Source organism: Apodemus sylvaticus, chromosome 5 (assembly GCF_947179515.1).
Source record: "Apodemus sylvaticus chromosome 5, mApoSyl1.1, whole genome shotgun sequence".
Classification (NCBI taxonomy): Eukaryota; Metazoa; Chordata; class Mammalia; order Rodentia; family Muridae; genus Apodemus; species Apodemus sylvaticus.
The window spans coordinates 126,875,844-126,902,276 of NC_067476.1; the positions used below are offsets into that span (position 1 = coordinate 126,875,844).

A 26,433-nucleotide genomic window follows, 5' to 3' on the forward strand; every position below is an offset into this window, starting at 1 on the left:
TTTAGACACAAGGATGTGAAGTTACCTAACAAATGCCCCTAAGCAAGAATTCAGAAATACCTAGCAGGGACTCTAGAAGGCTGTGCTGAGCTGGATCTGGCCTCAGTATTGACTGATTTTTGGCCCTCTCATGAGTGTAATAAAGAATACATGTTCCTGACTATGTGCTGTCTCTCTATAGCTAATAGGTATTATGTGTTGGTAAACTGACCCAAGCAGATAGGGAGGGTTTTCCTGAATATCCTTGGTCACCTCCAAGCAAAATCATCTTCTTATATTTTTAATTTATTCTTCTTCCATATATTATATCCCAACTGCAATCCCCTCCTCCTAGTCTCTCCCCTCGACCTTCTCTTTCCCCTCCCCTCAAAAAAGAGCAGACCTCCCAGAGATATCAACCAAATACAACATAACAAACTACAATAAGAACAGGCACATGGTCTCACATCAAAGCTGAATGGGGCAACTCAGGAGGGGAAGAAGGGTCACAAAGGCAGGCATCCTTTGGGGGTCTTAGACAGCCCCTGCTCCCACTGAGGAATCCCACAAGAACATCAAGCTATGCAGCCATAACATATATGTAGAGCCCCTAGGTCAGACCCATACAGGCTCCCTGATCTGTGTGAGCCCCCTTGAGTCAGTTGATTCTGTAGGCTGTGCTATTTTGGTGTCGCTGAGCCCTCTGCTCAACCCTTATTACTCTGCAGGTCCCCCTGAGCTATGCCTCATATTTGGCTGTGGGCTCTACACCTGCTCCCATCAGTTGCTAGATGAAATATTTCTGGTCTCTCTGGTGATGATTATGCCAGGCTCCAGCCCCAGTACATCCTACAGGCAGGACAAACTGTAGGTCAAAGGTTTTGTGGCTGGGTTTGTGTCCCAATCCCTCCACTTGAGGTCTTGCCTGGTTACAGAGGTTCAGGCTGTCCCCTGTTCCTAGAAGTCTTTGCTAGTGCCCCCCTTGTAGGTTCCATGGAGTTTCCATTGCGATGGGTTTCTACCTTGCCCCCGAAATGCATCACCAATTCTAGTCATCTCTTCTGGCATTTTCTCCCTCCATTTCCCCATCCCTCCTGTTCCCATCCTAATCCAACCCCAGTCCACCTGGGAAATCTATTTCTCTTTCCCAAGGAGTCCTCCTTTAAGCCCTCCTTGTTACTTAGCTTCTCTGGGTTTGTGGATTATAGCAAGATCATCTTTTACTTTACAAGCTAAATCTTCTCATGTGACATATGTAGAAATCTTCCTCCAAGGAGGAAAAAAATCCCTCTTACAAAAATGCCTTATCTCTTAAATATTTTCATTTGCAAGCTTGTTCTTGAAAGTTCCATTTTAAACACTCTAACAGCCTCTAATTAGATCTAATTAGTGTTTAATGTAATGAAAAATCTATCACTGTCAGGAGTAAGAATTCCCAAGTGACAAGTTTACCAGAGATATAGTCCTAGTGAATCAGGCAAGCATACTGCTTGTGTCCCAGGAAACCAATGACTCGGGACACAATGTCCATCCACTCTAAGCAATAAATACCTTTCCCCCAATTATCAAGTTATTCCCAAATGCTTTCATCCACTGCAAAGATCTGGTGATGCCAGGCTATACTTGCAGCCTCACAGACAACAGAGATTGTAACTAATAGCATGAGGTAGTACGATAAGCGTACCACACTGGGAGAATCTGGACCCAGAAAGCTGGCACCTGCTTGGCATGAAATAGTCTTTCTTCCATGTGTAGGATGTGTCCCTAAAAGTTACCTGCACAATGAAAGGACATGGACTGAGTGTTGATGGAATGATGGTCATGAATTAATTATCGTCAAAGCTGAGAGCTGAAAATGTGAAAGCTTGCTCTATTTTTGTATACCATTTCTATTCTAATGTGCATCCGATTTTTGTCTAACTAAGAGAAAACTATTTAAAAGTAGAAAGTTTTCTTTGGGCTCTCGGGGTTCGGGGATTTCAGTCCGTGATCATCTTGGCTCTATCCTTGGGCACTAAGATAGGCAGACTGTCATAGTGATGGAAGTATGGTTTAACAAAAGCAGCTCACCTTATGGCTGACAGGAAGCAGAGAGACAAGAAAAAGCCAGGGCAAATCTAGCCCTACAGTGTCAATTCTACTCCTCCAGCTAGATACACACACCCCAACCTCCTGTTTCTCTCACCTCCCACAAAAATATTCCAGCTGGCAACCAAGCCTTCAACACATAAGTCTATGGGGGGTGGGGGCATCTCCTGACCCAGCCATAACATTAAAATGAGAAATAAGCTTGAAATGCGGGGGTCATAGAAACAGGCAATGAATAGACGTGGAGGTTAAGTTCGATATTCATGAAAGTACTAGTTTCGCTAGCTTCTGAGGACCTTCTTTAGGCTAGCTTCTGAGGACCTTGCCACACTGTATGAGGAGGAAGACGCACACACCTGAATCGTCATAACACTGGCTGGATCCAAGGCTTACATTGCACACACACTTCTCTCACATTGATCAATATCACTATCTATAAGGCACAGTCATCTTCATACCTTGCATGCATTAATCTAGTCATCCCAACACTCTTCATTACCAGCCTGATCCCTAAGCACATAGCCTGTGCCACTAGGACAAGGTCACACAGTTACTAAGTGGTAGGGGCAAATAGGCAGAGTTAGAAGAAGAAAGAAGATGAAAGAGAGGCATTTGAGAAGTGCCCTGGACATATGGTTCAGACATCAGAGATAGTGCAAGGGAACAGCATCCTAAAAAGAGTTTATGGAGAAGAGACTATGTGGCTAAGAGAAAGAAGAGGACAGACTTTATGGCTGGGTGAGAAACTGACCCAGGGTCACAGACAAGTTGTCCCTATCCCATCACACCTAGAGAATGCTGTCACCCAGAGACACAGGAGCCTTGAGTTCAGCACCTGCCCTAGACCAGTACAGGATCCACTATTGTACTACCTCCTGCCAACTACACCACCACAGGGACGTGGCACTGCCTCCTCAGATGGCTTTTTCTGGACATGGGCATCAAATGTGATGCCGTACACCCATGCAGACTCGACGGTCTCTTAAGCAATGTTCATATCAGCATGCACTAAGTCTCAAAGTTGCCAACTGCTGAACCAGAAGGAGTGTGCTGCTATTGATTCTAGCCATGCTGCCTGTTGTAGAGGCTAGTTAGAACCCAGGGGCAATTCCAGCACAGGCATCGGCAGTGGCAGTGGCCATCTATCTCAAGATCCTATTACTGTGGAGGGAAGAAAAAAGCACCCTCAAGCAAGTGACTGAAATGTATTCCTTGGATGGGAAACCAAATTCAATAGCACCATGCTCCCCCTGGGTTTTCCCTAGCATTTTAAAGAATCCTATCATGACCCCTGTTCTTACTGATTAACCTGTTGTTCTTCAAGTATGCATTTCCAATAGAATATATTTACAACACCAGGCCAAGGGCTGTTCATGAAAACAAGCTTCATACCTATACAGCACTGCTTTCAATATGTCCTGTCCTATGCTTGACTGCATTTTGTAATGTGTTCATCCCATTGGAGACCACCCAATAACTATAAGCAATATTAGAGCTCCAGAGATATTTCTGAAACACAGTTGAAAATTTCACAAAGTATAATTTTCTCCTAGCTTGCAATCAGAGAATGACATTTTGGCCCAACAAAATGATAATCCAAATTACAGGAAAGGAAGGAAATATTACATATTTAACAGGCACCAATGATGTGCGCAGCAGATGTAATTGATTTTCTGGGAGGCCTCGGGATCTAACATCAGTTCTTTTCCTGGCTGGCATTCAGTCAACACTGATTAGCTGGATGATGGATGGGCAGCCTACCTTTTTGGGCACACTGTTGAGTAGCCTTGATGGCTGTCTGTTTTTAGAGCTGCCTGCTGTCCAGTAGGTTTGCAGCACACACGTTTGGTCCGTATTCTCGCACATCACTCAGCTTTAAGAGAATATCTAGTCACATGCCATGGATCTGAACTCCATTACTGTGTTGTTGTCCATAAAACCCCTCTTGCATAGCATGTCTTTGACAGGTACTTGCCACGGAAATGTCATCCCTGCCACTGGTGATATTTATGGGGCAGGGAGGATGCTGTGCATTCTATCTATTAAGCTCTAAAGAGGAAGAAATTTTGAACTAGACACAATCCCTGGCCATAAAAAGTTTGCTATAAATTCAGAAAGAGAGAAGATATTTATCACTCCCAAATAGTCAAAGCCAAGGGAGGGGGAAGGCAGACACAGGCTGAGAACCACTCTTGTCTGTGGGAGCTAATTTGATTGATAATATAATTAAACCTTCAAATATGAAAGATTTTCAGTGGGTTATGGTTTTTTCCTTATTGAATGCCATATTTTGTTTTAAAGAACCCTATGCAACAGGTCATGGGAGAACATGTGAGGGAAATGTCGAACTCTGGCTTGCTCCTGTCACATTGGTGTAAACTCATACTTTACCCTGGTGATGCTTGATGGCTTAGGAAGATATAAACATCTTCCTCTTATGTCTTTATGAACTCGTTTGAAGTCGCCTCCTGGATAATAACATTCAAAGCATTTTCAAAGGCATTGATCAAACTTCTGTGTTCATGTGAGCACTGAGATGACCTCCTAGGTGAAAATTATCTCAGAGTTTGTTCTATATTCAACCCAGAGCTTAGTAACACCCAGCAGAGAATCATGTTCTTAGTCATTTATGTGATTTATATCAGATTCCCTGGTATAGAATAAATTCATGCTCTTACCTTTAAGGTTTGCCTTGGGCAATGGTGATGTGTAGCAGAGCCTGTAGGCGCTCCCTCAGTGGAGGCACATGTTATTGCCAATTTCAGTAAAGGTATTTCTCCAGACGTGAAGGGAAAAACTCCTCCACTGCATCCAAAGTAGGAGAATGCCTAACAAAGCTGCAAATGGAGAACCCCACTACTTGTGTACCCAGCTACTCGCTGTCTCATATGAATGTCTAAGGAGAAAAGGAGAGCATGCACACAACACAAGCTTAAACTCTCCACATTTGTGTTACTGAAGGAAAGAGGAGCTCAACACAAAGTTGCCTCACGCATGAGAGATGTGATTAACTACAAAAATGAAGTCTTAGCAAACGTAGCCTTAGAAAGATGAAGCAGTTCCCTCACTTCCACAAAGTAAAACAGGCCCCGGGCTTCACCAAAGCATCTTTGCAGGCTCCTACTAACCACCAGCTTATCCAGCGTACTTGTATTGGACATTCTCTGCATTTAAGCTATTATATGGCCCAATGCTGAGATTTCCATCACCAAAGGCATGGATGAAAAGCTTGCAGATGGTGGCCAGGAAGCTCTAGCTGTGCAGAGCCAGAATGAAGAGAGAATAGAGGACAACAGAGCTGCACAGAAACTTCCCAGGCTGCTCACTGCCTTGCGACTGAGTCTGACCTCTCTCCATATTCTGTGAATTCAGAACCTCGAACCCCATCACAGAGCCCAGATATGATGCTCACAACCAGAGATCAATGAAACCAAATCATAAAACTAACAACTAGGAAATAGGTCCCATGGTGGGAAAGGAAGTAAAATAGGAACAATCACACCAAAATTCTGCAACCCAAAATCCTAAAGCCTGGGGAGGGAACACAGCCAACGAAGTTCAAAACCAAGATATAAGTACATCATATGTAATTAAATTTGTGGACCAGTCTTGAAAAATTTTGCAGTTTGTTCAGAGTGGTAAATATATAACTATAACATTAATATAAGAAAAAAATAAATGATGGGAGAAGTAGTGCCTCAACTCAAAAAAAGCCCATAAACAGGAGAATAAGAACAATTGTGTTTGAAATAACCAACTTTTGAAATACAATCTCAATAAGTAAAATACTGTCTAATGTGGCTGAAGGTAGACAGATGCTTATTGAATTGAAGATAATAGAGATTTTTTATTGAAAGTGTACAGTAAATATTATTCTTAATGGTGACACTTTGATAATGTTCTCTTCAGTTGGGACAAGATAAAAATGCTACCAACCATGCCTTTTATTCAACACTGTTATATCTCATAGATGATCACATAATTGTAAATCTCAGAAAAATGTGAGAAATTAATTAAACCTAGGAAAAGCACTCCTGAGTTGTAGAGAGACAAACTAAGTTCACAGATAAGAGGGTGGGGCAGTTAGAAAATGTCAGATTGGGCTGGAGAGATGGCTCAGTAGTTAAGAGCAGTAACTGCTCTTCCAAAGGTCCTGAGTTCAATTCCCAGCAACCACATAGTGGCTCACCTGTAATGGGATCTGATGCTCTCTTCTGATGTGTCTGAAGACAGCTAGAGTGTACTCATATAAATAAAATAAATATATACAGTTACCAAATAAATATATACAGTTACCAAACCCAGACACTATTAGGAATGCCAACAAGTGCTAGCTGGCAGGAGCCTGATATATCTGTCTCCTAAGAGGCTCTTCCAGTGCCTAACAAATAAAGAGGGGGATGCGCTCAGCTAAAATCACTGGACTGAGCACAGAGTCCCCAATGGAGGAGCTAGAGAAAGGACCCAAAGAGCTGAAGGGGTTTTCAGTCCCATAAGAGGAACAACAATATGAACCAACCAGTACCTGCAGAGCTCCCAGGAACTAAACCACCAAACAAAGAGTACACATGGAGGGACCCAGGTCTCCAGCTGCTTTTGTAGCAGAGGATGGCCTGGTCAGACATCAATGAGAAGAGAAGCCCTTGGTCCTGTGAAGGCTCATTGCCCCAGTGTAGGGGAATGCCAAGACAGGGAAGCAGGAGTGGGTGGCTTAGTGAACAGGGGGAGGGGCATGGGATGGGGGTTTTTGGAGGGGAAATGAGGAAAGGGGATAATACTTGAAATGTAAATAAAAAATATCTAATGAAAAAAGGAAAGAAAATGTCAGGTTAGTCTATTAATTCAATGCAATCACAATCAATGAAAGTTTTGTAGAATTTTATCGTAAAACCAGATAGACAATCCTAAACTTGATATAGAAAACCATAAGGCTAAGAATAGAAGAACATGAGAAGAGAAGAAGAGAACAAAAAATAAAGAAATGAGATAATGAAAATGAAGCACCAGATTAACAACAAAAGCAAAGCAAGATGGGAAAGTTTTAGAGAGAAAGAGAGAGAGAGAGAGAGAGAGAGACAGAGAGAGAGAGAGAGAGAGAGAGACAGAGAGAGAGAGGAAGGGAGGAAGGAAGGAAGGAAGGAAGGAAGGAAGGAAGGAAGGAAGGAAGGAAGGAAGGAAGGAAGGAAGGAAGGAGAGAGAGAGGAAGGGAGGAAGGAAGGAAGGAAGGAAGGAAGGAAGGAAGGAAGGAAGGAAGGAAGGAAGGAAGGAAAGAAGGAAGGAAGGAGATATCAAGGGGCTGGAGAGATGGCTCAGTGGTTAAGACCATATGAGCTCTTGCAGAAGAACTGGGTTTAGTTCCCAGCACCCAGTTGGTGGCTCATAGCCATCTGTAGCTCCAGTTCCACGGGATTTGACACCATCTTCTGACCTCCATAGGTTTCTGCACATACATAATATATGCATACACATTCAAGCACATACATACTCATAGAAAATAATAAGTTTCTAAAAAATTAAAAACTGAATAAAGAGCACAGAGACACCACAAAGAAACTTCTGACAAGAGATGAATTGCAATAAAAATGAAAGATGATACAGTGGCATTCAGTAAGTGGTAGGTACCACTAAGGTGAGGAAAACTAGACATCCATCCTCTATCCAGAACACAGTCTTAAATTGTCTGAGCTTTTGAGAAAAAGTTGTGGGAAATATGTCTATAATCCTGACATCAGGTCGCATTCTTTTTTTTAATATTTTTATTTTCTATATTCTTTGTTTACATTCCAAATGATTTCCCCTTTCCCGGATCCCCCCTCCCCATATGTCCCATAAACCTTCTTCTCTCCATCCATTCTCCAATCACCTCCCTCCTTTTTTTTCTCTGTCCTTATATTCCCCTCCAATGCTAGATCGATCCTTTCCAGGATCAGGACCTTCTCCATACTTCTTCATGGGAAGTCATTTGTTATGCGATTTGTGCCTTGGGTATTCAGGGCTTCTGGGCTAATTGATATCCACTTATCAGAGATTGCATTCCATGTGTATTCTTTTGTGACTGGGTTAACTCACTTAGGATGATATTTTCCAGATCAAACCATTTGCCTAAAAATTTTGTGAATTCATTGTTTCTAATTGCTGAGTAGTATTCCATTGTATAAATATACCACATTTTCTGTATCCATTCCTCCTTTGAGGGACATCTGGGTTCTTTCCAGCTTCTGGCTATTATAAATAAGGCTGCTATGAACATAATGGAGCATGTGTCTTTATTGCATGCCAGGGAATCCTTTGGGTATATGCCCAGGAGAGGTATAGCAGGGTCCTCCAGAAGTGTCATGTCCAGTTTTCTGAAATCAGACTGATTTCCAAAGTGGTTGTACCACCTTACAGCCCCATCAGCAGTGGAGGAGTGTTCCTCTTTCTCCACATCCTCGCCAATACCTGCTGTCTCCTGAGTTTTTGACCTTAGCCGTTCTGACTGGTGTAAAGTGAAATCTCAGGGTTGTTTTGATTTGCATTTCCCTAATGACTAATGATGTTGAGCACTTCTTAAGGTGCCTCTCGGCCATCTAAATTTCTTCAGGTGAAAATTCTTTGTTTAGATCTGTAGCCCATTTTTAATAGGGTTATTTGGTTCCCTGGAGTAAAAGGCTGGAAGACAATTTTACAAGCAAATGGTCTCAGGAAACAAGCTGGAGTAGCCATTCTAATATCAGATAAAATTGACTTTCAACCCAAAGTCATCAAAAGAGACTCTGAGGGACACTTCTTGCTGGTCAAAGGAAAAATACAACAAGAAGAAATCTCAGTCCTGAACATCTATGCTCCAAATGCAAGGGCACCCTCATTCATAAAAGAAACTTTATTAAAGCTCAAAGCACACATTGCACCTAACACAATAATTGTGGGTGACTTCAACACTGCACTTTCCTCAATGGACCGATCAGGAAAACAGAAACTGAACAGGGACACAATGAAACTAATTGAAGCTTTGGACGAATTAGATTTAACAGATATATATAGAACATTCTATCCTAAAGCAAAAGAATATACCTTTTTCTCAGCACCTCATGGTACCTTCTCCAAAATCGACCATATAATTGGTCACAAGACAGACCTCAACAAATATAAGAAGATCGAACTAATCCCATGCCTCCTATCAGATCACTATGGAGTAAAAGTTGTCTTCAATAGCAATAAAAACAACAGGAAACCCACATACACGTGGAAACTGAACAATATTCTACTCAATGATAACTTGGTCAAGGAAGAAATAAAGAAAGAAATTAAAGACTTTTTTAGAACTTAATGAAAATGAAGACACAACATACCCAAATCTATGGGACACAATGAAAGCAGTGCTAAGAGGAAAATTCATAGCCCTGAGTGCCTCCAAAAAGAAAATGGAAAGAGCATACATTAACAGCTTAATGACACACCTGAAAGCCCTGGAACAAAAAGAAGCTATTTCACCCAGGAGGAGTAGAAGGCAGGAAATCATCAAACTCAGGGCCGCAATCAGGTCGCATTCTTAAACAAGACTCTAAACCAGTGGTTCACAACCTTCCTAATGTTGTAACCCTTCAATACAGTTCCTTGTGTTGTGATCACCCCCAATCATAAAATTGTTCCATTGCTACTTCACAACTGTAATTTTTCTATTGCTATGAATCATAATGTAAATACTTTTTATGCAGGATACCTGATATGTGATCCCTTACCCACAAAGGCATCACGACCCTCGGATAGAAAACCACTGCTTTAAGCCATAAAGGAAAAGATTGGCAAATCTAATGCAATAAATTTAAATTTTTTTAACAAAAGTGATAGTAAATAACATCAAGCCACAAACTAAAAGGCATCTGCAACAAATTTTATAGAGGAGTAAAACTCAATATTCATTTTTTAAAAGCTGTAAGTTTAACAGAAGATGAACATCTCAATAGAAAAAATTATATCAAGGCTATGAACAGCCAATTAACAGAAGACAAGCCCTGAGAGAAATTAAGCATATGAAAATACAACCTTGCTCATGATGACGAAAACAAAACCAAAGAAATCAATGAGATATGGTTTCACACTAACGCCGCAGGCACTATGCTGAGATTTGACATCAAGTGCTGACAAGGCTATTGAATATCAAAAACACTCCTACCGTGCAAAAGACAGCTTATAACTACACCCCATCCATATTCACTCCTATATGAGTAGCTCAGAAAAATTCTCCCACGTGGGCATAAGAAAGCCCATAGAATTTTTCTTTTCAAATTATGTGTAATATTCATGAAATTCATTTTCCTCTCAGCCCCTGCTCCCTAAATGATGACTCTGAGACTAGTTATTTATTAATAAATGCCTAGGCCATATCTTCAGCTTGTTCGATGACTTACTCTTAATTTATTATCCCTTTTGTCTACTCTGGGCTCGGCTACATGGCTGGTTTCTTCTTATCTTCTTTTGTCCCTCTATTTAGAGTTCCTAAGGCGAACCTCACCTTTATTCCACCCTGAGTTCAGCTCCCTGCGGGTTCTCCATCTCCTCAGCATTCCCAGGTGAATCTCCTGGCCTCTGACTACTTCTCACAGCTCTCTCTATCCTGCCGGATATCCAACCTCCTATTTCCTGCCTCAGCTCATCAGCCATGGGTTTTTTTTATTGACAAATGTTGCTTATAAGAGATTATCTCTACCGAAAACCTCTCATTGGTAAATAATTTACAGGATATCATAAGTGGACCACTGGCCAATATCGAAAATAGCCAAATCGTGAATCACCACAGAGGTAAAGAAGTAAGCACATTGGAAAAGCCTTTCGTCATATGTACAAAGACTTAAAACCTCTGAAGATTGGAGAACATTTTAGCTTTGTTAGCTTTATGTGGTGACCACATAAGAGAGGTTCTATTATTCATCAAAACTGTTGTAATGCTTAAAATATTTCATTAATTAAAATCTCCACATGTTCTATGGCCCCGACAAGTTGATAAATAAAATGAAGTAGCCCACTTTCTTCTGCACACTTCTCATAGTTGAGAACAGATTGTAGTGAGGGCAAGAAAAAAGTCAGAAGAAGTTCAGAAGCAGCAACTTGAACTGAACTGTGGTTGTGCCTCTTACCTGAGAAGTGGCTCGATGGTCCTGTTGCCTGTCCACCTTATTACTTAAGCGTCATTGCTCGATACAGGCGTGTACTTATTAACTAGCTAGTTTTCCTCATTCAGTCTACAATAGACGCAGACTTAAAAATACCACTTTGTACATAGTGGGTACATGCAATTTTATCTGTCATTTTAAAATTTATTCATTAACTTAATTTCTAAGAAATGTGAAACATATAACTAGCATCATCTCGTTAGTAACAAGGAAAGTGTAAATTAAACCAAAAGATCTCTAACACCCACACTCACACTAAGCAGTTTTTTTTAAACCTGGCCAAGTTGTGTGGTAGTTTCTTTCTTGTGGCTGTGATAAAACACCCTGACAAAAGCAACTTAATGAAGAGAGGGTTTATGTTGTCTCACAGTTCTAGAAGGATGTAGTTCGTCATGGCAGCAGGTAGGCAAGGCAGGGCGGCAGGAGGCTGGCTGGTCAGGTTACATCTATACTGATAAAGCAGAGTGAACAGGAAGGATCAGTTATAATGCTCCAGGGTCTGATCCCAGTAACTCAGATTCTCCAGAGAGGCTCCATCTCCCAAGGGTTTCCCAGATTTTCCAAACAGTTCCACCAGCTGGAGACCAAGTGTTTATTCTGCATGCCTGGGGGAATGTGTCACACTCAAACCACAACATTCCACCCTGGTCCTCCTGGGCTTATCAATTCAACTGCTTTCTTTTCATCAAAGCAAAGTAAAGTCTAGATTGACAGTAGGGGAGAATACACTTTACTTTCCCATGGGAGGAGCCAACCATCACATTGCCAAGGTAATGGAGCAGGAATGCAGGGGATGATTGAGTCTGACAAAGCAACCCATACTCTGCCACTTGTCCTCGGTGATCTTCATCAGGAAGCCAACCAATGAGCAGGTATGTCCCTTTGTTCTCGAGACAGTAAATTGGCCAACTGAAAATAGAAAGATTTTGTTGAAGTACAGGGAAGTGAAGACATCTGTTTCATGATCACACTATGTCAAAAAAGAAAAAATAGATAACTTTGTGGGTTTTCACAGTATTGGAATTTACTAACAAATTCCCATGCTCATTGCTTTCTTTGGCAGCCATTTTCACATTTTCCTGATTTCCTTTGATAACTGTTCATTTGAGCAAACAGATTATTTTATTCTAGCCTTAATTAATAATATTGACTCTCAGGTTACATACTACACATCACACTGTAGGTAGATAGACAGATGGACAGATAGATGACAGATAAATAAATGATAAAAAATAAAGAGAAGTGATAGATAGATAATGATAGATAGATAGACAGATGATAGATAGATAATGATAGATAGATGATAGATAATGATAGATAGATAAAAATAGATAGATAGATAGATAGATAGATAATGATAGATAGATTAGATAGATAGATAATGATAGATTAGATAGATAATGATAGATAGATTAGATAGATAGATAATGATAGATAGATTAGATAGATAATGATAGATAGATTAGATAGATAATGATTGATAGATAGATTAGATAGATAGATAGATAGATAGATTAGATAGATAATGATAGATAGATAGATTAGATAGATAGATAGATAGATAGATAGATAGATAGATAGATAGATAGATAGATTAGATAGATAGGTTAGATAGATAATGATTGATTGATAGATAGATAGATAGATAGATAGATAGATAGATAGATAGATTAGATAGATAGATAGATAGATAGATAGATAGATAGATAGATAGATAGATAGATAGATAGATCCAGAATCAAAGAATAAAAGTAGACTTAAAGGAACTCAAGGAGGTCTAACTGGAGACAGAGGTAGGAGGCTGATAGGTGCAGAGTCTCTGTGAGGAGTAGCAACGCTGTTAAGAAGTTACAACAGATGCAACACAGTGTTGAACCCCAGGGTTTAGTCAAGCTGTAAAGTAAGGTATAGGATCAAGAGGGCCATGCAGGAAAGGTACAGGACAGAATCCAGAAAAACAGTGGGCAAGCAGGTAGCAGTTCAACTGGGCTACATCAACAGTGAAGTCTGAGCCAAGATGACGCTGCTCCTAAGACAGTTGAGAACTCTCTAGCTGCTGGTCCCTTGATGCACACACCAGGTGATAATAGGTAGGCAGGTTGTGTTGCCACCACAGTATTAGGTGTCCTCCTCTTGATGGGGTTCAGGAAGGGTGCTGTTTGCTTCCTAAGTCAATACCATTCAAAAACTTCATGGACAGGATTTTCTGATTATGGTTTTGTTCTTATGGTCCCAAACTACTTTTATAGGGCAGCCCCCTTTCTGCTTTTAGGGATAAGTTATTTATCAATCTGCCTCATGAATGCTCTCAGACAGATGTGTGATTACATATCCTCCAAGGTGCCAAGTCACCCTGTACTCAAAATGGAGTCACAAATATTGTCATATGAAGCCACCCAGGGAAAAGCAGGGCCCTAAGACACTGTTTTGTGCAGTATCAAGTCACTTAGAGCCAGGAAGCCAGATCTCAAATTTTTGCCTGAGTGAAGGCTTATGGGAACCTCCATATGTTGTTTCCCATTGTCAGTGCTGCCTAAGGTTGCAACAATCTGCCTCTTCATACAGCACTGGGGAGAGCCCATGACATACACGCCTCACTTAAAGAATTCAAGGGACCAAAACATCTGTGCAAACCAGCTCACGGGCATTTCTTTAACAAGTCCCGTGAGTCAGAAATGGTCGTTTCCCTTTAGGAAGAGTCATGGCATTGTCCTCACCCCTGGCCTATCACTGACATGAATGACACCTGGTCATTTTTTCATGCATGGTGCACTTTTGAGCCATTGCTGCTCCTTCCAGGACTCAGCTTTGGCACCTATGGCCCAAACAACCTTAATCAGACTCCAATAAAGTTGTGTGTGTGTGTGTGAGTGTGTGTGTGTGTGTGTGTGTGTGTGTGTGTGTCTGTATGCACGCGCTGTGGAAACTGAGAAAGCTGAAGTCAGAGGAATAGGAAGAATATTAGTTGCTGGAATTTGGGGAGGATGAGGAAGAGGAGGAACAGAAGCAGGCTGAGTGAATAGTACTAAAATATACTTCATCGGAAAAGTCCTAGTGGTCTACAGCATAGACAGGAAACTACAGTCCACTATGATGTGTTATATATTTTGTAAAGAACTGGAAGAGAAGACTTCAAAGTTTCCCAACACAAAGAAATAAGTGTCCAAGGAGAGAGAGAAGTACTCATGCTCTGGTTTGGTTATTACACATTGTGTATCACCATATTCTTGTATCAAATTACTACAGCACAGCTCATAAATATGTGTGATGTTATATATTAATTCAAATAAATACGTAAAGTGTTAGAAACATAATTTGTGTACATGTATATTACTGTATGTATGAGTTGTATGGTATTTATCTGATATAAGTATATGCTTGAATATATAATACTTGGAAATATATGTGTATATTACATGTAATATCATAAGTTTGGGATGGAGAGATGGCTCAGAATTTAAGAGTATTAGCTGCTCTTCCAAAGGAACTAGGTTCAGTTCTCAGCACCCACATGGCTGAGAACCATGGCAGCTTATTACTATCCCTAGCTCCGGTTCCAGGGAATCCAATGCCCTCTTCTGGCCTCTGTGTCACCAAGAATGCATATAGTCCCTAAACACAGACACAAGCAAACCCCTCATACACATAAAATAAAACAAATAAAATTAAAAAATAAATATTATAAGTATATAGCTATACCTATATTGAAATATGTATATATGGAGTATATGTGAACCAATGTATATATGTTTCAAGATGCAACATGCATATACCTGAGCTTCCATGGGTTTGGAGGGCGGGTATTTCTTTTGGCTTTGGTAGCTATAAAAGTAGTATCCTGATAAACTTCCCTGAGTTAAACCGTATCTGTATGCCATCCTACAAGTCTCAACTGTGCTTTACTGAACCCACAATGTGGAGATAAAACCTTTGCTCAACACTTGAGGTTTTTCATAACTCTCTATTTTTTGCAAAAAGGATCACCACTGCAGAGACTGCAGGCCTCATGTGTTTACAATGCACAGACTTCATTCTGGTTCTAAAGGGAATTTTAAGCACATGAAGAGAGTAACCTTTGTAGAGGCAGGATTTGCTTTTACTCACTTGGAGAAAGAAAATATGTGTGTATATAATATATATATACATATATATATATACATATATGTGTGTGTGTGTGTGGTGAATATATAGATCTACCTAAATATGCTCACAAATATTATATATACATATACCATAAATATTTTATAATTTATATCATAAGTGAAGTCTTTTGATAAATACATTATGTAAATTATACATGATGTATAATTTCACAGATCTAAAAGTATATGAGGGATTTTATCTTTGAGTATATTTTGATTGATTTTTTTGACAATTCCACACATGTATATGATATATTCTGATTACTCTCTCCCCACACCTTCTCTAATCTCTCTCTGATCTCTATCAACTCCCCCTTTATCAGTAGTCCCTTTACCAAATTCATGGCTTTTGATTTTGTTTGGTGACCATGAGCCATCTGTATGACCATTATATTAGAACTACCCAATGACACTTAGTAAAACCACCAGTGGGTGCACAGATAAAAGCAATGATGACTCCCCTTCCAGATCTACCCATGACAAATAGTTCAAAATGGTAGAGCCCCACTTCAATCTGTGTCAAGCTATTGATAAGCCCTGTGCAGGCATCCCTAGCTGCTCTGTGAGTCCATAATTTCAAGGGCTATGCCTTGTCCTGAAGGTGGCATTTTATAGCCCTCGTTCCCATCTTTCAGCTCTTATCTCATTTCTATCCCACTTCTGCCATCTGCCCTATGCTTAGAGGGGATAGTATAAATGTCTTGTTTGGAGACCCTCATTTACTCTCATCACCTTGCCCAGTCATGAGTCTCCACATTAAACACCATTCACTGAAAAGGAGTTTCTCCGATTAAGGCCAGGAATAGTTGTCTACGGCTAGAAGCAATGTTTAGAGAGCAGTTTGATACTAACTACACCGCAGTATTCGTTTCTGCATTCCAATCTTCAGGGCCTATGGTTCCTCCAGGATGGGTTTTGGGCCAGGCTTCTAGTACCAGCATAACCTTCCTGGCAAAAGGACCTCAAATCCAATCAGAGATCAATCGGTTACACCCATGACAGTAATGCCATTAGTGTACAAGTGAGCACATTGTGCATGGTGGGTTGGTCTCACAGATCACAAGAATCACAGGTAGGTAAAACCATTGATGCCTTTCTCCTCCAGTGTCTTGCATGGTACCTTTCAGGACTGTGAGCGCCAGCATGGAGAAAGTATCTGGCTCAGCTTTATTTCTTTATATCGAGTAGTCATAGTGCATAGAATCTTCAGCAGTAAGGTCTTACCATCTAATTCTGAGCAACTAAGAGAAATGTCAAGAGCCTATCCTGTGGGGGGAGTGACCTTTGAAATCTCCATTACCATCAACTCCTCAGGAGTTCTCTGACTCTTGCCATAGAAGATTTTGTTTAGCAGCCGACAGTTTTCCCAGCCATGAGAGGTGCCTTTCTTTAAACTTTTTTTATTATGAATCACATTTTCTAAATTTAGTTACAAGACAGTAATAGTTTATACCTTTTTCATATCCCCTTCATTTTAGTTGCTCTCCCCATCCTCGGGCCTTTTATGTCCTCTAAGCCTTTAAGTCTTACCCCTCTCTACCTTTTTCTCACCTAATTTCAACTAACTGCTCCCTCCAGGCAGCCCCTCTCCGGAGCCTCTTTCTAATGCCCTGGTTTCTAAGAGCACTCCAAGTTAAACGCACAATTAGGAGCTAGGGTCTACATGCAGTGTCTGGTTTTTCTGTGTCTGAGTTAACTCAATCAACACAATTGTTCCTAGTTTCATCCATCTACCTGAAATTTTCATAATGTTATTTTTCTTCACAGCTTAATAAAATCCCATACTATATACAATATTTTTATCTTCATTTATTAGTTGACAGACACAAGGGCTTATTTCATTTCCTGGCTATTATGAATTCTGCAGCAGCAAACATGAACAACTGAGCATCTCTGTAGCAATATGTACAGTCCATTGGGTATATGGCCAGGGGCTGACTTGCTCAGTCATGTGATAATTCTGTTTACAATTTGTTGAGGACTCTCCACACTGTTTTTCTGCAGTGGCCATACCAGCTTGTACTACCACTAAAAGTCAATAAGATTATCCTTTCCCGATAGCCTCACCAGCATTTGTTATGAATTGATTTCCTGGTGATTGTTATTCCAACAGGGATGACATGGAATCTAGAAGTTGTTTTAAACTGACTTTCCCTGATTGCTAATGATATTAAATTCTTTTTTCATTATTTGAGAATCTTGTACATGTATCCAGTATACAAAATCCCTCTACTCCAATTTCTCCCCAACTACCTTGCCACTATTCAGTTCCAATTCCATGAGTAGTAGTAGTAATAGTAGTAGTAGTAGTAGTAGTAGTAGTAGTGGTAGTAGTAGTGGTAGTGGTAGTAGTAGTAGTAGTAAGTAGTAAGAAGTAGTAGTAGTAGTAGTGGTAGTAGTAAGTAGTAGTAGTAGTAGTAGTTGTTGTTGTTGTTGTTGTTGTTAACAACACACTGAGTCCACTCAGGACTGCAAGTATGTGCATGGATGTAGGCCATCTCCTAGAGCATGTGACTGCTTTCTTGAAGAAAATGGACTTTCTCTCTTCCATCAGTCATCAATTGCCAATAGCTCCTCCACTAGGGTTGGAACTTCATGGCCACCTCCCCCCGCACTCCATACTGAGATGGTTCTCTTGCTTGATCTGTCACAATCACTTTGAGTTCATATGTGTATCTCCCCTGCCATGTCTAGGAAGCACTGCTTCCTTACGTCATCCACCATCTCCAGTCCTTACTAACTTTCCACACCCTCTTTCACATGGATCACTGAGCCTTGAGGGGAGGGCTATGATATATACATCTCATTTAGCGATAATCACTTCTGCACCTGGGCCAGTTGTGGATCCAATGCAAATTGCCCTCTACAGTTTCTCTGATGAGATCTGAGTGATACATTGATCGATGAATATACCAATAGGTCATTAGGAATTATTTTATTGCTGTGTCCACTTACCAGAATAATAGTGTCTCAGTGATCTTTCTATTAGTGTAATAAGACCAAGGCAATCTACAGAAGAAAGATTTTATTGGGGGCTTATAGTTCAAAGGGTGATTCCATGACTATCATGGCTGAGAGTGTGAAAACAAACAGGTAGGCATGGTGCCAGGACAGTAGATAGAGGCAGAGAGGCAGAGAGAGACAGAGACAGAGAGATGCAGAGACAGAGACAGAAAGACACACAGAGAGAGAACTGGGAATAGTTGGGCTTTTGAAACCTCAAAGCCCAGTGAGGTAGGATACAGTACGATACAGCTTCCAATAAGTCCACACTTCCTAATCCTTCCCAAGCAGTCCAGTCAACCCGGAACCAAGTGTTCATGAGCCATTCTCATTCAAAATACCACAAATAGTAGGCTTCCTGGCTACTATTTTCCCATGGCCTATCTAGCCACCGGTTCTCAGCCTCATTGACAATGTCAACTATGGGCTTCATCTCATGGAGCAGGACTCAAATCCATTAAAAGAAATAGTTGGTTACCCCATGAACATTCGTGCCATTATTACAACAGTGGGCATATCTTGCCAGGCAAGTCATGATTATAGTTTTCAGGGTTCACAGCTGGGTGAATCTGATTATTTCTTTTCTCCTCTGGTGGCATGTGTAGCACCTTCCTGTACTATGAAGCCAGACAGTATGAACAAAACTTTCAGCTGAGTATTTCTTTATGTTCTATTATTCCAGTAGATAGACAATAGTGTTTTTAAAGGATGGAAGTGGAAAAATGGAACAGGAAGGATTAAAAGGAATAGGGAAATGGAAGGCAAGGTAGGGAATACATGAAGTGATAGCTAACACTAGAGGCCTTTTGAAAAATTTACATGGAAACACACTACTGTAAAAGCTTTCTAACATATATATATACATATGTGTGTGTGTGCATAAAAAGTTTAAATGGAGTTTACTTTATAGTAGAGGTATAATACCCCAAATAGATACCAAATAAACCCCAGTACCAGGAATGGACTACCTCATTTTGAGTTGTTAGCCAATGGGATTGCATACCCACTCCCAAATAATTAGAGGCTCTTGCCAATCTTATTTGTTACCATTCAGAACTTAACAGTAAGACTATTTCTTCAGACTTTCAAAGTTTTCAATATATTCAATATTGTCACCTTCTTGGTTAACTCAGAATTTGTTTTGTTGTTGTTCTTGTTCTTGCTTCTCTTGCTGCCCTGGCTATTATTGGGCTATTAAGACTATTATTGGGCTATTAAGACTATTATTGGGCTATTAGGACTATTTTCCTATTTTCTGCATTGGTATGTTTATCTTTGATACTAAAAAAGCTATTGGATTCTGTATGTTAATTTTGTATCCTGCCACTTTGCTGGATTTCTAATTATTGGTTCAGAATTTTCTGGTAACATCTTTAGGGTCTTTATGTCTAGAGTCATACCACCTGGAAACAGGGGTCCTTTAGCTTCTTTTCTACAATACTGGCAAAATGTGATTTCTTATTTCTGTGTCAAAGTGGAAACCTAGTTCAATGAAGGTGAGTGACCATCACTCCATCATTGGTGGGCAATGTCTTGCTCCTGAATGCTGAGACACCTGGGAAGTAACTACACACCCATAGATCCTAATGCTTCCAAAAACCCAAGCTGGCCAGCCACAGGTCAGCCCACACCTATTCTATAGTGTTTTTCATTTTTTAAGAAAACCTGTGTTTTCCACTGGAAGATTTTCCAAATTTTAAAGTAAAACCAGTGGTTGAAGTTGAAAAGTGTTCTCAGAAACATCTTTATAATAGAAACTACCCAGGGTCAAGAAGGTTACTGGAGAAAGGGGAAGATAGAAGAGAATTTGGGAGCTGACAGATAGATAACTGGATGGGTCATTGGGGGGTGGGGCTCAAATACAGTTTAATCTTTAAAGACTAAGTTGCCTCCAGCAGGCAAGATTGAAGAAATCCCCTAAAAACACTTTTGACTGTGTGTCTGACTTGTCTCTATTTTCCCCACAGCCATGGAACTAGGTGTGCAGGAGAAGTTTCCGCCGCAGCCAGCAACAATATCTGTGGAGTCGGCGTAGCATACAACTCCAAAGTGGCAGGTGAGCCAGCCCTGCCGGAGACAGGCACCTGCTGGGCAGCCTGCCCTGGGAGCTGCCACTGTCTAGTCTCGAGTCTGCAGGGCTCAGCACATTTATCCCATTGGTCAGGAGGTCTGTGACCCACCCACGAGTGTAGCAAGCACGGGAAAGACACTTCATTTTAACCTGCACACAACATTCTTTAAGCATCAGACGCCCCCAAAATAGACAGATCACAAGCACCGAGCTCAAATGTGAATGGATTTTCCTAAGTGTATCATCCATGTGGCCAACAAAACCCAACCAGACCCCAAAGACCTCGTCCTCATGACCCTGTGTCCAGGCATTACCCATAGCTACCCAAGAGAAACCACAATCTTGTTTTCTAACAGCAAAAAATGATTATCTTAGGTTTTCAGCTTTATATTAATGCAAAGTTGCTACATTAAAGTATTATGTCAAGGTCAATAACATTTTTATAGAGAGAACATATTTGTGTTTACAGGAGTGAAGGATTATTTGTACCGATGTTGGGTGGCCTTGAAACTGGTTTGTATGGTCCAACTCATTTTTAAGAAGGTCTGATCCACATGCAACCTCTTATAAAACCCAGCTGGATCCAGTACTTCACGCTTCCCTCCTTACAAGGATTTTTAAGAATGGGAACAGAAAGTCGATGGAGAGTTAGAGAGAAACAGACAGATAATTTCTTTCCTGGCAATTTAATTGAACCATAAACCTACTTTGTACTGATACTTACGTTTCTAGAGACCTAAATAAAGCAAATGGATCCTTAACAAACCCACCCTTAGCTCTTTCCAGACTGCTTACAGATACATCTGCCTGAACTGAGTACAGAATTTCACACACACACACAGACACACACACACACACACACACACACACACACACACACACTAGATAGATAGATAGATAGATAGATAGATAGATAGATAGATAGATAGATAGATGCAGATATAGATAAAGATCTGGGGGCTGGAGACTTGCTTTGTTGATAAAATACCTGCCTTTTAAGTACAAATACCTAAGCTTGATTCTCAGAACCCACATAAAAATGCCAAGCATTATGAACCACAGCATTAGCCATCATGGCATGGTAATCCTAACGGTACAGTAGAGGCATGTATAACCTGGTAACCAGTAACTCTCTACTTGGACTTAAGGCCTGCTCCACAAGAGGGAACTGTGCCTGGTACAGGAAACCTAATCAACTATCCGAAGCTAGTGAAGTCATGAGTCTCAAAGGAGAACCTACAACCTCCACTTCACCAAACCATCACAATTCCCAGCTACATTCTAATATTTATCCTTATACACACAGATAAGTGTGGTCCCCATCCCTTACTGAGAAACTTCTCTTTGCAACAGATAGAGACCATAATAGAAAACCTCAACCAACCAAAATGTTGGGCTGTGGATCCCAATCCCAATGAATACATAGACAAAACAACTTGGGCACCTAAGGCTCAGGAAACATTGTGGAAGAGAAGGTAGAAAGATTGTAAGAGCCAGAGGATCAGGGAGTTTCCTGTGAGACTGTCTTTTAGTAATGTCAGAAGCCACACCCATAAAATATCATCAACATAACTTCCTAAACATGAGCTGAACAAGGAAAACAATAGACAAGCTAAAGTGGACAGGGGAAAGACCACAAGAACTCAACCCTACACAAAGAACTACAGGCAACTAGGGAATGCTTAGAGTTTGAGAAATTGTCTTCAAAGACACCAATTTGCTGTTCGATACCAAATGATCATAAAGTAACATATATACAAGTAACATTATATGGACTGAGTGGGTTATATTTAGGACTATATGTATAGAGATATACATATGTGCACATAGCAACAATTAAGAAAAAAGAGGCCATGCATTTGAAAGGGAGCAAAGAGGGGTCTTTGAGAGGTTTTGGATGGAGGAAAGGGAAGAGAGAAATGGTACACTCATTTCATTTCATACAAAAGAAAAATGTTCCTGGTATTAGAGACAGGGGAACAGAAGGATCCCAGGCATGTCCTGGGCACTTATTCTAGCCTAATCAGTCAGCTCCAAGCCAGTGACACAGTCCCCAAGGAAATGAAGAGTGTTCCTAAAGATAATACCCAACGTTGTCCACAATCTCCACAAGTACATTCATGCTTGGACACAAGCAGGCATGTGCACACACACTCAGAAAGAGAGACAAACACATATACACATATGGGAGCAGAGAGAGAGAGGTGCACACACACGGTTCTGAAAAAATTAAGAAATTTGAATGCACATCAGGGCACTTCCTTCTCCTTTACCTGCTTTCCTACTTTTCTCTTTCCCCTGAAGGTTTCCCCTAGAAACATTTCAGTTTTTTCCATGAAAATTGTCAATTTTAATGTGTTTATCTGAAATATTTTTATATAAATCTTTAATTTTATCATAAAGTATTTTATGTCCCTTTAAAAAATAAAATAAAATAATAAGAAAGAGTCTCTAAGCAATTTATAAAAAAAATAAATAAATAAAATTTTAAAAGAAGTAAAACAATTAACAAAGGTCATTTAAAAAAAGACCCTCTCCTTATTTCATCATGGGAGTCATTTGTTATGCTAATTGTGCCTTGGGTATTCAGAGCTTCAGGGCTAATTAATATCCACTTAATAGAGATTGCATTCCATATGTATTCTTTTGTGATTGGGTTGCCTCACTTAGGATGATATTTTCTAGATCCAACCATTTGCCTAAAAATCTTGTGAATTCATTGTCGAAGTAAGGAGAGGATCCTGATCCTGGAAAGGATTGATCTAGCATTATAGGGGAGTACTAGGACAGAGAAAAAGGACAGAGGTGATTGGAGAATGCGTGGAGAGAAGAAGGTTTATGGGACATATGGGGAGGGGGAAACTGGGAAAAGGGAAATCATTTGGATTGTAAACAAAGAATATAGAACATAAAAATATATAATTAAAAAAATAAATATATATAATGTAAAAAATTTAAAGTGAAAGAAAGAAAGAAAGAAAGAAAGAAAGAAAGAAAGAAAGAAAGAAAGAAAGAAAGAAAGAAAGAAAGAAAGAAAGAATCTCAATTCCCTAACCCCCGGTCCCTGCATTCCCTAAAGCAAAACCAAAAGCAAGTAGGTACAATCCTATATAGCCTCTTCTAGCCTGTAAGCAGCAGGTTGGACGTACCTGTCTGGTCCAATCCTATGCTGTGCCCCATTCAAGTATCAGAAGACAGTGAGGGCTTCTGCTTGAGAAAATACCAAAGTTGATCAAGAATTGCAAGCAAAAACAGTTGCAGCATCCCCAGTCATACAAAATTGAAAAATGAAAAGCTTTTATTCATTAGGGATGATGATCCTGAAAGGCTACCGTGTGTGTGTGTGTGTGTGTGTGTGTGTGTGTGTGTGTGTGTGTGTGTGTCACTAAAAAGAAACCAAACTCTTCCAAACAATTTCCCTTAAGCAATTGTCTATGCTATGGAGGTATGGTGGGCTAAGGCGCCACCTGGTGATCAGCTGGGATAATTGTTGGTCTGTGACAGTCTGGAGGTGTTTGGTAATGTTAGGGAGGTACTAGTGGGAATACTTAGTGGGTCTCGAAAAGAAGAGAGAAAAGGGCTTGTCATGGTTTAGTGGCACGAACCTATAATACCAGAACACAGGAGACTAAATCAGAAGCATCTTGAGTAAGAAACCAACCTGAGTGTTTATGAAAATAGAAAACAAATCTTCAGGCTAGAGAGATGGCTCAGCAGTTAAGAGCACTGACTGTTCTTCTGAAGGTCCTGAGTTCAAATCCCAGCAACCACATAGTGGCTCACAACCATCTGTAATGAGATCTGACTCCCTCTTCTGGTGTGTCTGAAGATAGCTGCAGTGTACTTACATATAACAATAAATAAATCTTTTTAAAAAAGAAAAGAAAATGAATCTTCTAAAGGGGAAGAGACAGAAAGAAGAGACCTTTTCATGTGTTTCCTGCCTATCCAGTTCTTCAGCTCACAGACTTTGCTCGTGTTTCCTGTCAGTGTTCAAGCATTCTTGGTATGTCTTAGATAACTGGCCATGAGTTTGTTTCAGTCAGTACAAACTTTGACACAAGGCTACCAGTCAATCTAGAATCTACTTTTGTAGATGCAGTGCTAAGTCGACTAGCCATTCTGTTTTTCTCCAAATGGGAAATTGGCATTCCCAACACCATCTTTGCAAAAACCCCCACGGGACAGTCATGTGCATATTGTGTGTTGTATATTAAGTTCCTATATATACATGAGTCAATCTCTAGATAAATTCAGTTTAGGTAAAAACCGCCTAAACTACTCATTAGAAAGTATGGCTGGGAGTGGCTGCTATAGCTGAGGACATATCTTCTCCACTTACGACACTCAGGCTCAATCAGTTCCTGGAAATACCGCACAGACACATCCAAAATGATGCTTCGATAATTCCCTACATGTTCCCTCATCAGTCAAGTCGACTCCTGAAGTCATCCGTGTCATGCATGGCCATTTGATTCTCCCCGAGCAACCAGTCTCCACAAATGCAGTGTCTGTCTACTTGATATCACCTTAGCACTGCAGCATCTAGATCAGCCTGTGGCTCACAGTCTATGTGCAAATCCTATTTGCTGGACAAGAGGGAAGAATGGAAAGGGAGGAAGACAGAGGCAAGGAGTCAATGGATAAACCACTAGGATATTAATTACCACTGAATGACAGAATGGGCACAGCAGTAGAACTGAGAGATTGCGGACCTAAGGTCCCAGAGCCAGTGGAATGTCCACCCAGGAGGTAAAAAACATGTCCTCCTACCAGAACCATCAACCTCTGTTGCTTTGCCCCGCTTTGGATCAGTCCCCAGCAATCAGGAGAATTCTCCAGACATTCTCAGTACATTGCGTCTCAAATAGGCTGCAGAGATGGCTGGGGACTGCCCAGGTGCAGCAGAGATGTCAGTCTAGTGAACTCTTTGCACAGTGCCCTGGGACCCTTCATGCTGAATAGAGTACAAGACCATCGGCCCACCTCCTCTGTTAAAAATAGTGACTTTTCCCAGGCTCTCATTTCAGAGTCTCTAAATACTGGGACCTGAAATGGCTCTAAAAGTCCAAATATCTGCAGATACTTGCATAATGACAGTTACAAAAATTAACAATAACAATCGATATGTTGCCTTTCTGCCAGGCACAATGCAAAACTCCACTCATTTCATGTTCTCTGCAATTCTATCACATGATTATATCTCTAATATGACATATGTTATACATCATAACCTCCTTCTGCATGCACAATTTAAACACAGGAACCACAGGAAATTGTGAGGTTATTTTGCACCTGGTGTCCCCAATTGGGAAACTCCCATTCTGCTGAAGTCACTGAATCAGGGTGGAATTCCGAGCCTCTATGACCAGAAAGCAGCTCCTTCCTCTTCATTTGTCCCACCCAGGGCCATGTGAGACCCTTAAAAATCTCCTTAAATGGACCCCACTTTCCTACCCTCCTTGACGGTCACAACTTGTGGACCCTGGGGGAGGGGGACAAAGCAGGAACTCCTGGGTTCTGGCATCTGTTTTTAAGGACACAGTCGTTTCTGTCTCTTCTCCGTTCAGCCAGGGAAGGAGGCAGGAAGGAGTCCAGTGAGACTGACTCCTTAAGAGTAATTGTCTAACATGGAGACTGGTGTCCAGGATTATTGGTATAGTCTGGAATTTTTTAAATCATTTCAAGAAGCATCTGAAATTTTAATTATTGATAGTCCCTCCTTAGTCACTTCTTTAATATGAATTTCAGAACAAAAGACCAATTTTATTTATTTTGGGAAAAGTCTCTTTCTTCAGTGGGTAATTATGTAAGGAGATAGCCCTATTTTTCTTCCTTTTAAATGTTCACTTTTAGACTGCATTTCACCTGTTCAGCAAGAAGACTGGACTTGAAAGATGGTTCAGCCAATGAACATGCAGCCATGTGTGTCTGGTTCCCTGAGTTCAGTTCCTGAAACCTAAAAGGGAAGGAGGGGACTGACCCTGCAAGTTGTCCT

The 26,433-nt window shown here is 40.6% G+C and overlaps 1 protein-coding gene across 1 annotated transcript in view; it reads left to right on the forward strand.

Moving 5' to 3' along the window:
- Pcsk2 (proprotein convertase subtilisin/kexin type 2) overlaps positions 1-26,433 on the forward strand; it is a 117,012-nt gene that overhangs the window by 48,783 nt on the left and 41,796 nt on the right. The window contains exon 4 of the mRNA XM_052181694.1: positions 20,332-20,420. Within this exon, the coding sequence (XP_052037654.1) occupies positions 20,332-20,420 (89 nt within the window). The remainder of the gene's footprint in view (positions 1-20,331; positions 20,421-26,433) is intronic.